Source organism: Fulmarus glacialis, unplaced genomic scaffold, assembly GCF_000690835.1.
Source record: "Fulmarus glacialis isolate BGI_N327 unplaced genomic scaffold, ASM69083v1 Scaffold22636, whole genome shotgun sequence".
NCBI lineage: Eukaryota > Metazoa > Chordata > Aves > Procellariiformes > Procellariidae > Fulmarus > Fulmarus glacialis.
This window is the reverse complement of record NW_009219038.1, coordinates 1-17817: the sequence shown is the minus strand read 5'-3', so window position 1 is coordinate 17817 and position 17817 is coordinate 1. Positions and strand designations below refer to the sequence as shown.

At 38.6% G+C, this 17817-nt stretch overlaps 1 protein-coding gene across 1 annotated transcript; it reads right to left on the bottom strand.

Annotated features, from left to right (window-relative positions):
* Nucleotides 1-415: 415 nt before the first annotated feature.
* LOC104078561 (importin subunit alpha-5-like) lies at nt 416-17393 on the bottom strand (the record flags this gene model as incomplete). The annotated part of the gene is made up of 5 exons (XM_009580239.1): nt 416-543; nt 12215-12340; nt 15310-15388; nt 16559-16722; nt 17294-17393. Coding segments are annotated over 5 exons (597 nt in total), but the record flags the coding sequence as incomplete, so codon positions are not given.
* Nucleotides 17394-17817: the final 424 nt, after the last annotated feature.

Genomic DNA, 17817 nt, shown 5'->3' with positions numbered 1-17817 from the left:
CTTTATACAAAATTGTATATAAGTATAATGCACCAGTATAAGTTAAACAGGAAAAACAAGGCACATGATGCCCTTCTCTGAGGGCCTGAGCTATTCCTCTCCAGGCTGCTAATGCGCTTTGTAACACTCTACAATGACCATGAAGAAATTAGTTTAAAAGTTGCATTTACTTTCTTCACATAAGAGAAATGGTTCAATTAATGAAATAAGTATTACAGCTGAAATACTTAAGTGATTTCTCCCTAAAGGAATGAATGGCTCATTCACAACTCAGTACAAAGACATGGTCTCTCCTCTCTGGATACAAACACTGGAATCATACAGAAAGGTTTTCCAGTTTCTAGGTTATTAGTTTGATTTCTTGCGCAAACACTAATTGACTCAATTGCATTGAAAGATTTGAACTATTTCGTACTTGATCTGTTCAGCAGAGCCTCCTGATGTTGCATTTGTGATTGCCCAAGCAGCTTCCTTCCTTGTCCGAAACTCAGCCGTTTGCAAAATATTTATAAGAGCTGGAAAGATATGGGCATCTATGACTGTCTGCAAAAAGAAATAACATGTCAGGGTTATAATAAAAATTAGAAGTAACTTCCTTGTCCTGAGCTAGTTAATGTCTATGCTTAGCACAACACATTAAACAAGGAAACGTTAACTTATCAAGGGGCAAAAATCAGCTTTCAGCTTTACACTCAAACCCTAGGTATCACTGGGGTCTGTGCTTATTCCAAAAGAATTCAAAATACGGCCAGATGGAAGTCACTGCCATATCTAATGTGTTACTTAATCATACCTTGACAGCACGAGAATGCCATACTTCCCTTATTTTCCCAGGTAGTGAACCACTCAGCTATTAAGTCAGTAAACCACTAAGTCATTAAGATCCCCTAAACAGAGAAAAAGACTTCATAAGCCTGTGTGTCATACGACATTTCCATTGGGTGAGACAACAGAGCAAAGAGAGAATGTATTGTAAGAACTCCTCAAAACAAGCAAGCACCAGTGTATTCTTTCCTGGTGAAAAGACAAAGCAACGAATGGTTCGGTAGTATGGTTAACTGCTTAGCTCACCAAACTGATATAAGTCAAATAAGTATTTAGTCAGCAGCTCAAAGTGTCTAGTAACTTCCGCTGGAAAGAGCCTTTTGCAATAAGACACAAATGAAACCAGTTTAGTTAAACACATATGACAAGGATCTGAAACACTTTCATAAGGATCGTTCAAAGAAGCAAGAGCTTAGGATTACATTTTTAAACTACTTTTTACAAACGTAAGTCATGACAGAACTGGTAAAGGCAAATTCAAAGAAAGCCAAAGAGATCCTTCTCAAGGAGCTCCGCAGAAGAAAACTAACAGATTACATAAGCAAAAAGCTATAGTCAGTTCATGGTGTGGATGGTTACCCAGTGAAGAAAAACAACTGGTATTTGGTATTTCTTTTACCCTTCCTGTTTGTCTGGGCATCCACACTGCATCTACTTTGTAAATCCATACTGCGTATCAGTTGTATCAAAAGTCCTACGAACACTGTCTCCTTTACCACAGAATCTGCACTCCTAGTACAGCAGTCTGGAGCCCTCAAGGAAAACCACTTACGCTTCCATCATGCCATGTTATGTTAGATCTGTTCTTTGCAAAGAATATTTAGCAAGAAGTCCTTAACTGCAATGTTTGAACATGAATGCTGGAAGTGGTAGGTCATAAACAGGAGCCAGCTATTTTAAAAAAAGACAAAAGGTAAAAGAAAATATCTTCAAAAAACAGGATGCATTTCCCCCCGACATATTTTGCTGGGGAAAAAACCGTAATTTTTAAAAATATACAAAAGCAACACACTGTAAGGGTACATGGAACACGAGAGCATCTGCTTCGTTAAGGTTATAGATCAAGGACCTTTTCATCTCAAAGGGAGGTATAAATAACAGGAAAGTAATAAATAAAACACACCGTGACACAAACCTGATAGACAAGGGATAAGAGAGACAATCACAAAGAGAGAAAGTCTCCAGCCACTAATTAATGGGCCATTAAGAAACTACAGCCTGGACTTTGTAACTGATAAGACAGGGACAAGCGGGACTGTGCAAAACTTAGTAACAAATCTTTTCTTAACTGTCTTACCACGCAACCTCCCTCTCTAGCCTGCATGAGTGCTGTAAAAATTAGGTGCTAGCAACTCAGACCAGCGTGAGTGAATTTGGGCGAGGAACTAAATCAGACCTCAGGAGAAACCCCTGTGTCTCTGGGGCCAGCAACTGGGCGAGTGGGGCTCTCACCATCAGTAGCTGGAGGGGGCCATGGACTAGGAAGCATGTTTCTGGGGTGCCCAGAAAGGGTGAATTCAGGGCCAGCAACTGGTGTCAGACCTTGGGTGAAGGGGCCCCTGCAACTGGAGCAGGTGAGGGGTCCCAGCATCAGCCAGTGGGGCAGGGTCACAGTCCACAGGGTGCATGTGGCTGGATGCCAGCTATGCGGGGGACTGGGGTGAAGTTGAGGGAGGGTCTCAGCACCTCAGCTGGAGTGGGACTGCAGGTCACAGGACCCATGTGCCTGGGCACCAGCTCCATGGGGTGAGGGGATTTGCATTTTCACCAAATGTGGTGGTGGGAGTGGAGGAGCACGGTATAGATAATTTGCTGGCGAACTTCAAGCTGGACTAGATGGCAAGCAGGAGGACCAGTGCTGATATTGAAGGCATCTGCAATTGTGGGGATGCTTGAGACAAATGTGTGCATCTGTTTGCTAGCAAGTATCAAGCTGGACTAGCCCGTGAGTAGGAGACAAGTACAGTGAGTTAAGAGAGCTCAGGATCCAGGCATGAACAGTAGACGGGCAGAGAGCCCACACTGATATTCAAGAGATCTGTGAATGTGTGTGTGCGCTTGTAGATCTAGAGAGTGAGGGCATGCATGTTTTCACTAATGAACTTCAGTCCTGATCAGCTGGAGAGATGCAAAGGGACTTGGCAGTCTACACTTATGTTTTATGTGAGTCCAGGTAGTGCTATACAAGGGTGTTGTTGAGATAGAAGCCCTTGTAAGAACAGTGCACTAAGGGATGTTAAGTATTCTCCACCAAAAGAGCTTGATATAGATCTAGGATAGGATACATAAGAGAATTCCAGAACAAAGGGAACTAGCAATGGGAGGGCAGCAAGTGGGAGAATCACAAAAGATTGTTATTGTTTTCCTTCTGGCTCAATCAACTCTTTGCTTCAATGCAAAGACTGGTGGGTAGTCACTCCACACTTCTCAGAGTGGAGAAATGTACATTTGAACCTTTTCAGAAGGAACTGAATCCAGATCTCGCATCTCTTGGGTATTTCTATTTATTTCTATTTCTTGTTCTGTTGTATAAAAGGCTGTGGCCACCTTGTTTACTCTCTGCTCTACAGTGAAGCTGGCTATCTTTACCCAAGCAGAACAGGTTAAAACACCACGATGAATTGCAGCCTCTCATAAGGCACTTCACTGAAAGAGGCTGGCTCAAGAGAGAAGCAGATTATCAGTCACTATACTTCTACGTTTCCTACTGCTTGACATGCAATATAAGTGTTGTCACCACCTCACCCTAGCGTGAGACCCAGTTAAAGGTACTTAACTGTCCCTCTGTAGTACAGCAAAGTTTTTCAACTAGCAGTCTGTTGACAGTTGAAACTCTCAGAGCTTAGATTTTTTTTTAAAAATGCATTAACTAGGTCAGAAAAACGTTTGCTTTAACCTTAATTCCTTCACTAGATTTCAAAAGTCCAGTTAAGCTCAACAAAGGTGGAAATAATAAAGCATTAATACAGAGAAAGTGCTAGCAGAATCTATTATTTACACCCCATGTCTTGCAGCAGCCTTGCCCATAGGAGTTACTCTTGAAAGCAAACTAGAATGCCTAAGGATTCCTAGCTCTATGACATTTTACATGGGAACAACAGTTATTGTGGAAACAGACTATGTTTCCCTTTCAATTAAATTCCTCCTAAGTGATAAAATAGTAAACTACTGAAATAGAATTTGTACAAACTACTGCAAATCTTTCTCTTTGTCACCTGTTCAAATGTTCCACTATTCCTCGAAAAACAAAGTGCCTTGGCTGTTCATGAAAACAGCGGGCAACTGCCTCATACATACCATAAAGTGAAGGATGTTTAAACATTCTTTCTGAGCTGCTGATGCATTTTAGCGCTTGTGTTTATCTGTGCCCTCTAAATGTGACCAGAATTTTTCAAGCAGTATAACAGCAGGCCAACAGGGTAACCGAAACTTAAAGAAACACTCCAAAACCTGTATCGTTTTACATGGATTTTTCCAATCCAAATTACTCTTGTGCTTGCATGTAACAACAAAACATACTAACACCCTGTTTCCAACAGCAATCAACATCAGATGCACAGAAAGTGTAAACTCTAGTCATGTTTATTTTTCTTTTTCTCCTTTTTAAGTATTCACAGTTGCAGCAGAGAATTCCAGTGTGACTACACCTGTATAAGAAGAAATGTTCTCATTTGTCCTAAATGCAACACCTAGTAATTTCTGATGCCTCTTCCTTTGAGGATCTTGCTCAAAAACAAAGAACAATCGTTCCTCATTCACCTTCTCAGATGCTACTTGTGTTTCTACAGCATTCTGCCACATCTTCCTTCACTTGTCTCATAGTCCACGAAGTTATTCCTCTCATAGAATCCAGCTGACATTTTATGGTCCCTCCTTACCACCCACTCCTACCATATCATCTGAAGATGGATCTACATACAGGGCAACATTGAAGATTTATACCAGAACAAGAATAAGGATTGCCCCCTTTTTTTTTTTTTATCCTTTTCCTGATGATTTCTAATATTCACATTGGTTTTAGACTGCTACTATTAGGCACTGAGGTGGTATCTTCGAAATAGATTAGAAATCTCTTTTCTGCATAATAGGTAATCCAGAGCCCATCCTTTAATACATTAAACTAACATGGAAATTTTTGCCCAGCTGCATCCATTTACATTTGTTGGAACTGAACTCCATCTTGACTTGTAACTACAAGTTTTTCAGAAAACTAAAATTGAATTTTAGTTGAAATCTGAATTTTCAAATTTAATTTGAAATTGAACTGAATTGTAATGCTCAGTCCTTCAGCAAATCTGGCCCTCAATTTTGGAGTGACAACTTTTTTGTGTTTGTGTTTTTTGTTTTTGTTTTTGTTTTTAAATAGACGGTATCCCTGTGCAGTGGCCATCCAAGAGAGTTGCCTGTCTCTTGGAAACATTCTATCCTTCTTATTTATTTTAATCAAGCTTCTTCACTTTACAGTGTTTGATTTTTAAAGAGAGAAGCTAGATAAAAGTGAATTTTCAGAGTTTTATTATGTCTGCATGGACGCTGAATCTAAATACATTGTAGTCATTGTTAGGGAGCAGGTCTTCAGCAGCAGTATATTAAATTAGTATTTTGAGCTGGTCAATACCAAGTGAATTTGCTTCTCCTCCTTTGGATTCCCACAAATAAATCACTTATGGTATGCAAAAATACACATATACGTTTAGTAAGCAAGTGTTGGCATCATGTGTCTACATATGATTCATCACATAAATGTGAAAGCAACCAAGTCTCACAACATGACTGTTTTCCTTCTTCTGCATGCTCTCTCATTACCTTTAACAAATCAAGATTACAGTCACCACCCTAGCTGGCAGTTGTGAATATAGCCCTACTGCTATGATCTCCTTCTCCTGGCTGGAAATTTCAGTTCATAGAGGCTTCTCAGTTACTTGTGTTCCAGTTACCTTGTTTATTGATTCAATTTACAACTGCTTTTTAAATAACATAGCAAATATTTGTAAGGCTAAGCTACTTAACATGATGGCATGAATACAAAACCACTGCCATCTAAAAGTCAGGAAGGAAGCACTTCAGATCTCAGTTCTAATGGACTTTTATGTTGTTGACACAGACACCTAAGCCTATACACTCCGAACTGTTTATACAGCAAACTTCTAGCCAGTTTACACAAGGTTGCTACTGCTGTCAGGAAGAACCTGCACTATAATGAACAGCACCTTGTTGAGGTGTCTCCAGCTTTTAGGGTCTGTCGTACAAAAAAAAGATAGCAATATACACTGCTGAGGTTTTCAGGCAGAATAAAGGAATTAAAGGTATTCTAGCTCTGCTGCACTCAATGTGGTATGATGTATGGGATTCACCACATGTAGAAGCTTGAAAACAGATTTTGTACTTAAACACAAACTTAAACCTGACAATGATTAACCTTTGACTTTTGCTGGTCCTCAAACAAATATGACCTTGTCAGCAATACCATATTTTGCTCCAAATTGAGACACTTTTTGAAGTCCTGCCACCACAAGCATGTGAAGATTTTACACCACTTGTGCAAACTATGGCATAAATCAAACATCCTTTATAATTAAGTAATTTGATACACAGCTTGCCTGTGTAAACCACAACTCTCTGTGAATCATGTCATTCCTCTTCCATGTCCGCAGCTTACTGTGGTCTTTGTGGAGAAGGGCCTCTGACAATTCTTAGCTTGTATCTTCACCCCAACTTGTAAAAATGTATTTCATTCCAGAGTTTTTAAAACTGACGGGCAATGTATCATTTGCTACACTTGCTCATGTCACATTTCAGTAAGGATAGGAAATCCTAAAGGAGGAAAAAATATGGCACAGATCGTGTTGTTACCATGCCTAGCCATACTCAGGTTTCTAGATGTTCTTGTGAGGTATATTAGGTATATTAGAAAAGAAGTTATAAGTTTCTTAACCTGCCAACAGGAGAGAACTCCTATGATGTCTTCACTGTCAGATATGGAAGATTGTGTCTGATGTACTGCCTTTCATAGCTTTTCAACGGGTTGCGAAGTTAGACACAGAACATTTTCTGAGGTATGTGATAGCCTTTCATACCCTTCAGAAGGGTCGACAGTCAGGATTTAGCTTCAGTTGTGCAGTTCTCCTTCTGACTCCCAGGAAGATGTAGTTCCCCTTCTCCCTGACTGGGGAAGCTATCCACTGAAGTACAGCAAAGCTGTATACAAACTAGGAAATTAACAAACAAAAACTATACTTAGTGACAATCATGACTGCATCAGGATATACACATCCAACCCAAACCTTAAAAGCACAGAAATAAAGGGGGGAAAGACTGCTGTATTCCACCACACCTTTCTGTTGCCTAGGCACTATTGAGAACACACTCTGAAAGGCTTTCACTTCCACCTTTGGTGGGGAAAAAACCCAAACCTCCTGTACTTTAATATTAGCTACAAAAGAAAGTTCAGCACTTACTTTCACACATTTCATGCATGTTAACCTATATTGCCTTAACACTAGAAAGAGTTTACTTGATTGTGTTTGAGTGCAAATCTAATGGTGATAGGCTGCTGTCTTATCTTTTAGAAATGGCAGTGAAAGCCTTTGGAGTGTGCTACCAAACAGCATTGTAGGCAGTATGAAAGTGGAAATGAATATAGAAGTCCTTCCCTCTAACTTTATATTTCTATACTTTAGAGCGGGTGGATGGAGGGAATATAACCCAATGCAATCTTAAACAACACTAAATATAGCTCTGTCTGTTAATACTGGTTAGGTAAAATACCTATTAGATTTACCGAAATATTTCATTTTCTTCTTGGTGTGCAGAAGGGATGGCTAGATTATGGCTTGAGCAGTGCCCAAAGTTTCCATAGTATTCCAACATCCCAACGGCTCTGGAGCAATAACCCACTCAGTTACATCAGCTAGTAACTTGCAATAATGTGGTTTACTATGCCAGGCAGACATTTAACTTTCAGGAAAAAAATTACCATGTGCTGAAATTATTCTTCTCTGATTTCTGGCTAAAGATTGTGCATGTTCAAAATCCAATTAGTATCGTAGAGACTGGAATAGATCTGGCTACAGTCTATGACCTCTAATAGGAACTATCAAGCAATTTGGAGGGACCAGGGAGAAAGGAAAATAAATTATTTCGTTTAGAGCTGCATCTAGTATTTTAGAATTCCTTCTGTAAGGAAGACCTATTCTCAAGAATATTTTAATTCATCACAATGTGAAATTAATTTAGAGAAAGAAAAAAAATACCTCAACTCGCAGATGAAATAGGTTCGTCCATGAACTTAGTTCAATCAGATATTCTTCCCAGGTGGGAATTGTCCTTTGTCCTCACAAGCTACTGAAAACAGACTAGGCTTTTATTCTCCATTTTAGCACGTGACCATCTTCAAGAAACACTTTACCAAACAGCATTTTCCAACTTCAGAAATTATCGTAAAGTGTTTTTTAGCTCAAATGTTTACAATGATTTTGACATTGAGTAGGAGTTGTCTGAAGTAATACCTCAGAGAAGGAGCTTTCTGAGAAAAGCAGAGGTATCAGCTCTGGAGCTGAAAGGGGGTTTCATCACACCTTGCATCTCACATGACATTCTCTAGGTTGAGAAGAGAAACTAAAGAAGTAGAGCCTTTCTGGAATTTGCTACACATCTGTGATGAGACTTTCAACACGAGATAATAATTGCAATTACACCTGCAATTGCCAATTTTACTTCCAAGAAACAGTGGCCTTGAGATCTCTCATCAAGCATGTTGTAAACATTCTCCAATATCCTTTACTTCACAACTTTCCTCTAACAGGCCTCCTTCTGCAGTTCCAAAAATCTAAGCCTCATGATGCACATGATTTGCAATATGTCATAATTACCAGGATAGTTATCTCCTGCTCAGAATCAGAAACACTATTATTTTAATCTCATTTTTATAACTGCCAGTATAGATTAAATTGAGTATGCACTTAGGGCAGTCAGTATTTCACTATATAGCATGTGTGTGCTCGGAGTTCAAAGGCAGCTCAATTACTCATAAGGGATTCTTAAATGAACTATAGCTTTCACTTCTGAGAAGCCGCTTCTCACATTTCTTCCCTCGACTTGTGTAACACATCAACATGCTTCCAACCTTGTCTGTGATATATCCCAAGGCAGCTGCTTTAAGCTGGATTCTTTTAAATCTGTATGTATTTTGGTGATTTGGTTGACACTGTGTTTTCTTCCCAATGCAAGAATCCTGAGAAAGAAAGCTTCTACCCACACAACCACAACAACTATTTTTCTATGCAGAGTTAAGGGTTTTTTTGTACTTCTAAAGAATCACCTGCTAGAAATGAAGGTGCAATATTAATGGCTCATAGCATTCATTTCCATCTCCCTGCCTTCCCACCTCACCTTTCTGAGTCGCAAAGCAATTCTAATCTGTTCTCAGTAGAAAGGGGGCTGATCTAAACTGGTGATAAGACACCCCAAAACCTTTAAAAACTACTAAAGACACACATGCATAGATGTACCTAACGATTTTGTTTAGCTAGATTAGGCAAATTTTGTTTTAACAAAGGAAAGATTATTTTATCCTTACTTGTTTTCAAATAAAGATGTGATAACAGTTTAGAAGACAGAGGATTACCAAGGTTGTAGTTAAGACTCTCCACCTAAAACCTTACTTTTACATATCTGAGTAGTGGATACCAGGTGTAAGAATACTGTGCAAACAAGGACTGGCACTTACTCCTTCACTTGAACAGGACAACGTGGTACAGTGAATACTTATGTAGAAGTCACAGAAGTAAATACACTATTGAAATAGCTTCTGGTGCACTAGAATTTAAGTTACCTCTAGGACTCTTCACAACTGTATCTTCAGTAGATCAAGAATATGAAAAAAGAGATGCTGAAGTTTTGAAAAAATGCTCTAACAACAAACTTTACTTTCTATTGCCACTTCCGATACTTATTTCTTTATGGAATGACTTGTAGGGATATCTGATTTTCTCAAGCTCTTCTTTCTCTTAAGTCTGCAACATTCCTATATGATCCTGAAGCAACTCTCTGATAGACTTGGGGAAAAAACACCAAGTTAAGAAAATGTATTGGGCTGGATTGTTCCCCAGAACATACTCTTAGACTTTCCAAGAAAATCAGAAATGGCCTTCTAGAAAGAAAATACTGCTCCTCCCTGTTTCTAAGGTGGTAGCAGCATGGATAAAGCGGCCAAAAGATTCTTCACTGCAAAAAAAGCAAAGGCAAAAACATTTTTACCTTAGTACAAGCAGTAGTAACTACCTTCTCTGCACTGCTAATTGCATAGCAATTACAATTGCTGATGCAGGAAAAAACAGTGGTACAGTTGCTGATTTTACACAGCACTTTTTGTTAGAAATTCAGCTAATCCACAGATTAACACACAAGCCACAATAAAGGCAGAATCAAAATTCTTGGAGCTCTACCAAGGTTAGATTAAGTAACCGTATCATTCTCTATATCTGACAAAAAACATGACCATCGGTGGTAAAAGTAAAATCTTGACTGAGAAAGCTGGAGCAAATACAACTGTAGGAGGTTTCTTTGCTCGCAGTTCCACTTCCATCTTAGTCACATCCTTACATCAGACAAGAAGGACCTACACAGCTTTCCATCTTCCTAAGTTTTGTTTTCTTGCCTACTCATTTCCTAAGATAAGCATCTCTGAATTTAGATGAGCATTCACTCTTAATTCTAGGAAGCTTAGCAGAGAATGAGTTCTCTATCTTCCACAGAAGTATTAACTTCATTTCCTATTTTCTGAGATGAAGATTAAGACCTCAATCAAGGTATTAAGGCTTTATGCTGCCCCTTCAGCAGCTGAATGTTCTATATAACCAAAAGATTGCTTGTGCCACCTGCAAAGTTTATAATACACATTTTCCTCAGGAAAAACATGCAGCGTTTTTAAAATGTCCTGCAAGTTTTCTGAAAAAAGGGAAGTAATTCCATCCTTTGGGTGAAGGGGGTTAACCACTTCATGCTAATCCCGATCATATAGAATGAATAATCCAGAGCCATCAGATATAAGACTACCAAGTGTCAGGCTGCCTTACAAGGAAAAGGATATGGAAGAAAGAAGTACTCCTTGGCGACTTTTGCCAATGTATTATGGGATTTGGTTTACTTTTTGTGCGAACATGCATTGTTTCTGTCTGGTTACTAATGAGTGAGACAAATATTTCTAATGTCTAATATTTCTGCTATTTATTTCTATTCCTCAAAGAACAGATATATCCAACTGAACTTCCATTCATCCTCTGCAATCTCTGAAAATACTCTCTATATCCAGAGGGAGAAGAGCATTGAAAAATGTAACTTCAGAAGAATTAAATTTGATTTACATGAGGAGACTTTCATTCAACTGCCTTGATGGGAACCTGGTATATTTATCAGATAAAGCCTGGTTTCACTACAGTCTGTTTTTCCATCACTTTTGAAAAAGAGAAGGAATGAGGCATTGTCCTTGAAAGCCAAGCAAAAAATTCCCCTAGGATAGCTCTTCTGAAAAAACTCCATATCCAGAGAAAACAAAATATATTTAGCAGTTTCTTCTTTATCCAGTCAAAGAAAAAATTTTCTCTGGGGAAGAGATGGTCAATCGCTCATTTATACCATCTGGAGACAAGTCCTGGGAATTCTTCCTGATGGCTGACACCAAGTCCAGACTCAGATCAAAGATGTGGTCTTTTGGAGGCCTAACTGTAAGGACTGACATAAGGGAGTGAGACCTTCATTTGCTTCTGTGTGCTGTCACTTAACATTAAGGGATTACAAAATTTGGTACAATCAGAAAGGACGAATCCCAATGCAACATGTTAGATATCCTCCACTATTGTTCAGTTTAATAAATAGCAATTTTAGATTTGGCTAAGCACAACTGCCTGTATCAGGAATTATAAGAAAATATAAACAGGAATAAAGAAAGTATTTTACAATGTAGGTGTCTGGTGATGAAATCAAGAAACACGTAAAGTTATTTGATTCTCAAAGTTTGTAGCTTACTCTTTTCATACTTGAGAATTTCTGTATTTTAGTGATTGTCAAAGGCACGAAACAAGTTATTTAAGACAAGGTTTTCTTGAGCTTAGCCGTATTTTGTCATTCGCTAGCATGACCGTCTCCCCCCCTTATAATCTGTAGATGATTATAAAATTAAGTAATTTGAATTTGAGAGATGACTGGGCAATTGAAATACTCTAATTATGCACAGAGCCTATAATAGACTTGTGCTTATATGTAATTATATATCTGTGACTGTGTATACATACAAATATGCACTTTATATACAAAAAAACAGTGTACCGCCTGATGTGTGTTTCTTCTAGCCTGCAAGACAAAGATTATTGATCATAGCTGAAAAGGTTACCTGGATCTGGGCTCTGTTTCCAGCTGTTATATTAGATATTGTCCAGCATGCTTCCTTTTTGATAGATTCTTTTGGGCTGCTTAGCAAGTGCAGTAAACTCTGCAGGGCTGAACAATTCAAAATTACCTGAATACAAAAGAAAAAAAAAAACAAAACACCAAACAAACCAAACCTTAGAGGAAATTTAGGATAAAGAATCACAGGAACAAGGAATACAATGTCTTCAAAATCTAAAAAGCATATTGCATCAGGTGATCCCAAAAAGTTAAAAAAAACCCCAAAACCCAAACATAAAACAAAAAAACAGCAAGAACTAAGAAATAAATGTTTGCAGGAAAGCTAATGAGCAAACAACTGAGTAATTCAGGTAAGAGATCATGCCTTCATTATGATTTCAGTGTGACCTGAACACAGGAAGATACTAAGCCCATTATAACCAAGCAAAAATAAGATGGCAGTATTTTCCTGTCATCTTGTTTTCTGTATTTTTGTATACCTGGAAGTTCCAACTACTTCTGTTTTCCACACCAGCTGGCACAGTGGGGCAGACTGTTGCCAGTGTTGTGTCCAGTGACATTATGAATGGGCAATTCTTATTAAAAAAAAATCGTAAAAAACGGCAATTTTACAGAGCAGAAAAGTTGCAGGAAAATCTGCATTTCCAAAATCAAAATTTTAAGTGCCCAAAGTGCAAGGGAAAATGCCCCAGAACAGAGATGTTCCAAGACAGAATACTTGACTATGTCATACTTGATAGCGAAGGGCTTTCTGACCCTCTAAAAGGGCGTAACAGGATTTAATGACTGAAAAATGAAAGACTTTTTTATTTTTCCTTTTTCTTTTTTTTTTAATTAAATTCCAACTTCTTACAAGTTAGTTAAAAATTGGAAGAGCCTAACAAAAAGCACGGTAGTTTTGCCTTGTATGGCAAAAGCAGGCAGCTTAGAAAGACAGTGTGGAACAGAATTTTATGAGAAATTCTTCAATCAAGGAGGTCAAAAGGAGGAGAGATTCAAGCTGAATCACAGTGATGACTTCTGATCTTGGAATCTGTGGACTGAATTTCCTTGCTTATATCCCCGTCCCTCTCCCCCGCCCCCCAAACCTTTCTACTCCAAATTAAGATTAAAAAAGCAAAGATTATGGTTCAGGATTGTATCAGGTATCTCCTGGGACAAGAAAGATTTTTTTTTTAATTTCATGCACAGTATCTATGTTTTTAGCCATCTCCAAGCACTGTCAATTGTTAATAGTTGGAAAGGAGATTAAAGTAAAAGCACGTTTGTGCTCTGAGGTTGTACAGAGAAGTTTTCAGGCAACTGTCCGGTATGTTTCTCACATATTCAAAAATGTATCAACTGTCAAAGCTGGGCTTTTCCTTCTGATTAAGGATTTTTATATGCATTCTGTAGCCCTCTTTACCATACAGCATAAGCTGCAGGCAGGACTATCAAGCTATCCTACTCAAACTAGAATTTTAGGAAAGCTTATGGTATGCTCCTCTTAAAAAATTGTGCGCAACAAGGAAGTTTAAACATTTTCTTGAATTAAAATCTAAGATTTATGCAGTATTTAATAAGCTGCATTACATGTGATTTAGTAATCCCCTGTGGTTTTATTTTTAATGAAACTATGAAATCACAAAATGCACCTCAGTCATTCTTATGACTGATCTGCAAAACAAATGCCATTGAAAGTATACAAGAATGCCTATGCAATTCAGCTACAGAAGAAATATTGTAACAATCAAAAAATAATTTCCAGCACTAGTGATAACATATTCAAAGTGTCCCACTGCTGCTAATTCATCTTTATCTCTCATCTCATTGTCACAGAACTACATAATTCCAAAGGATATATTTATACAAACAAACAAAAAAAAAAGCACTGAAAGAAGCCTCAAAATTAGGAACTTGGGATTTTAACTTTGGCATTAATTTACATGGAAGGAGTAATTTAACACTTTGCATGGGGAATCGTAAGCTTTATGCATCTACACCTCACTGAAAGCATCTTTCTTCAAACTCTTCACGTCATCTCACATCTCTAACTGCTACCATTACCTCCTGGATGCCCATTTCACTGTCTCCACTGCACGCACCTCCCCATTCGCAGCTACTGCCACTTCTTGATCCCATTTCTGCCATCAGTTTTAGTAGAGTCAACAGCCCACCACGGCAAGCCTCTTTGAGCCTGTCACTTCAATCCAATTTGGTTGTGCATTTGTCAGACAGCTCTGCACCACACAGGCATGCTTTTTGTTTGTGAACTAGAGGTGGAGGCCAAGAGTCAGTAAAGTTTCAAGAGCAGTAGCCTACTCTGTACTTTTCTTCCTCATATTACCAATCAAGCCTCACAAAAGGATGTCAGAATGCACAAAGAAGTCAGAAAAAACTTTAACATAAGGTACAACAGCAGAAGCCCGTAACTGGAGCTTCTGCTCTACATGTAAAAAGAGATTGCCACCAGGATCACAGGTAACACATGTATGCAAAGCACGGACTCTCTGCTCCCACAGATTTTAAAAACTAGTGGGAGCTGCTGTCCTTTGCAAAACCTAACAAGCAGTCTAGTGCCTCTGAAGCATCAGGCTTCCTAGCTCCCAGTTTAATTCCAATACAGTGGTGGGAGTTACTGCCTCCTACCTATGCTTCTGCAAATACGTGCCCAGACACAGCTACATACCATCCAAAATCTGACCAGACACTTGTTTTTGGTATATTCATCACAGACTGTCCACAGCATCAAATGTGACAGGCCTTCAATGGCCCTACCATGGCACACCATTCAGCATAAAATTCAGCCTAAGAGGCAGACTTGCTTTAAACAAACCAGGGAAAAAAAAAACCAAAACAACAACCCTCAAAGGGTATTGCACAGCTCTGTACAAATCCCAGACATAGCTACATAAGAATCATCAGTAGTTCAGGACTGAACAGAAAAACGATGAAAACCACCACATGTTTTGAGGCAACTAGTGTCATCAATCCTTCAATTTCAAACTTCAAAAGGAACAAGAGGAGGTGCTTGTGAATAGGTTACAACAACTAACAAAGATGAACCGCAGTACAACACAAAAGAAAGTGAATCCATACCTGGGTCTGGATATCATCTCCTGTGACGATGTTCCCAACAGCTCGTAAGGCAGGAGATACAACTTTGTAGTCATTGTGCCTAAAATTACCAAGGAAAGATCAAAGTGTTAACCATCCTGAAGCATCTCCATCTTTACATCCTCAAGGAAGGAACATCCATCAGCCAGGGGAAAACCGCCCTGCTAAACCTGACTTAACTCTCACTATCTGAATCAAAACACTCTGATTTTAAACTAATGGTAAGTCTTTCTAGGGTTTCTAAATATTTAGGCCTTTAGATACCATTCAGCAGCGTAAAAATAAAATATGAGATTAAAAGAATACAAGTCCTTCAGAGTATAGGCATCCTTAGGAAGGAAAAAGTAATCAGCTTTAACTATGAAACACACTTAATGTAGCACGCACAAAGGCAGAGAATGAGACAGAGGAACACAGATAGAAGCTGTGTGTTTAATTCATACAGCTGTTTGATCATCTTCTGTCATCATATGCATCCCCCATCCTCATTGTTAAATCAGGATTGGTATAGGAAGGGTGAAGTAAGAAATCTTTTTCTCAAAAGAAAACACTTCTTTACAAAAAGGTACCTTAGGTAATACATTCTGTTCGTTAATCCAGCATCAGATTTGCTTTAATCTTAAAAGCCTTAATGGTCTTTTTTATTTACATCACTGAAAAACATTTTTTCTTGTTCTTAGGTAACTGAATGCTCCATGTGCTTCTCTTAGGCCTGAAGAAACGGCTCTGAACAAGGCCAGTCTCCCTGACTCCAACTTGCACAGCTACACTTCACTGACCAAACTGTGTGTATACTCTTCTACAGTAAGGGATTAGGAAATTATTTACATTTCAAGTCCCTAATACTGGCAATTCTAGCAAATTTTACTATTTCTTACATTTCTATCTTTGATATCCTTCAGCAATTTCAATGGTAGGTAATTATAACATGGACTTCAATGGCACAGAGAAAATTCCAGTATATATTACGGATTTTACAAAAATGCAGCTGTTAGATGCAGGAAAAAAAATCTCTTAAGAAATAGCAAAACTAGTACAAGAAAAGTTCCATTGTTTCTGTTACTTATAACAAATAGAGAAGACTGAACACAGACAGGTAAAATTGAAAGTCAAATCTTGCTTTTTGGAAATGACTACATTTCAAGACATATCTAATCAAACTTCCTATTGCTGGAACCTTTATTTTAGGGAAAAGAGTGGATAGTACATTTGCTTAGAACAAATTTCTTACATCAGCAATTCCACAAGCCTTCTGCAGACTCCTGCATCAATCACAGCCTGGATTTTATCATTGGGGCCATCAGACAAATAGGACAAAGCCCAGCAGGCATCAGCTAATACATCTGTATCATTGACAAAGAGCAGCCAGGAAAGCACACTAAGACAAGGTGAAACCTGTAAGACATTAAGAGGAGATACATACATTGTGCAATTAAAAGGGCCAGAAGATCTTTTAACACGTCAGTTCATTTTATATGTGACATTATAGGACTTAAGCACTAGCATCTCAAGGTTCAACACTCAGAAAATTTCAGACCTAGGTAACACTTTTGTGCAGGGCTGTAGCTACACAAGTACGGAGAAGCATGTCAGCAGAAAAGCACTATGAGAATTCTTCAGCCTCTACAGTACAATGTCTGGCAACTTAAACTCATACTTGTCCGCTAAGATGTGCCATACTTTGCACTACAGCAGCCAAGATGTACAGAGTTTTGTTCTGCTGTAGGATGGTCATCTCCAGCACAGGAACAATAACAAAAAGCTAGGAGGCAGCTATATTAAAACAGTGGTTATGAATGTCTGCCGAAAGGACTAAATACCTTCAAAAACTTCATCTGTAAGAAGCCCATACATTGTTGCAGAGAAATTCTGAAATATTTCTGCTCTTTAGTTTAAGTTTCACCACCCTTATTGCTTATTTGGCTACCACCACCTCACAACACATTTCCTTTCAAACATCTCTTACCTTGGCAAAATCTGGAGGTGGATTTTTCCCTCTGCAGAGGTTGGATAGAGCCCATACAGCATTTCGGGTCATAGTGAGACGGTTCTGTTTTGAAAGCAACCTAAAACAAACCAACAAAGAATTCCAACCTTTGCTTTTTAAAAAATCAAAGCCAGGCAGCCCTGTAGGGTCAACTGCGTGAATCATTAAAACAAACTCAGGCCTACATTTTAACATATGCCAGGGCAAAATATGCTACATTTTTTTTCTATGAATATACATCCTAAGGAAAATTATGCTTGATGGCTGGATACTAACACACATGCTAGACACATGAATCCTAGTATCCTGACAAGAACAATAACCATTACACTAGAAGTGTGTTCATTTAATTTCTTAGATACTGATGTGGCAGATTAACAGCCAAAAGGCGCAGGAACTGTGAGAAAATTACTCTAAGTAGAAGGACGTGCAGGTAGCTTTGGAGAGTACTCTCTTTGCTGAACTGCATTTTTAGATGGGTAAAAAATTGGCTGGACGGCCGA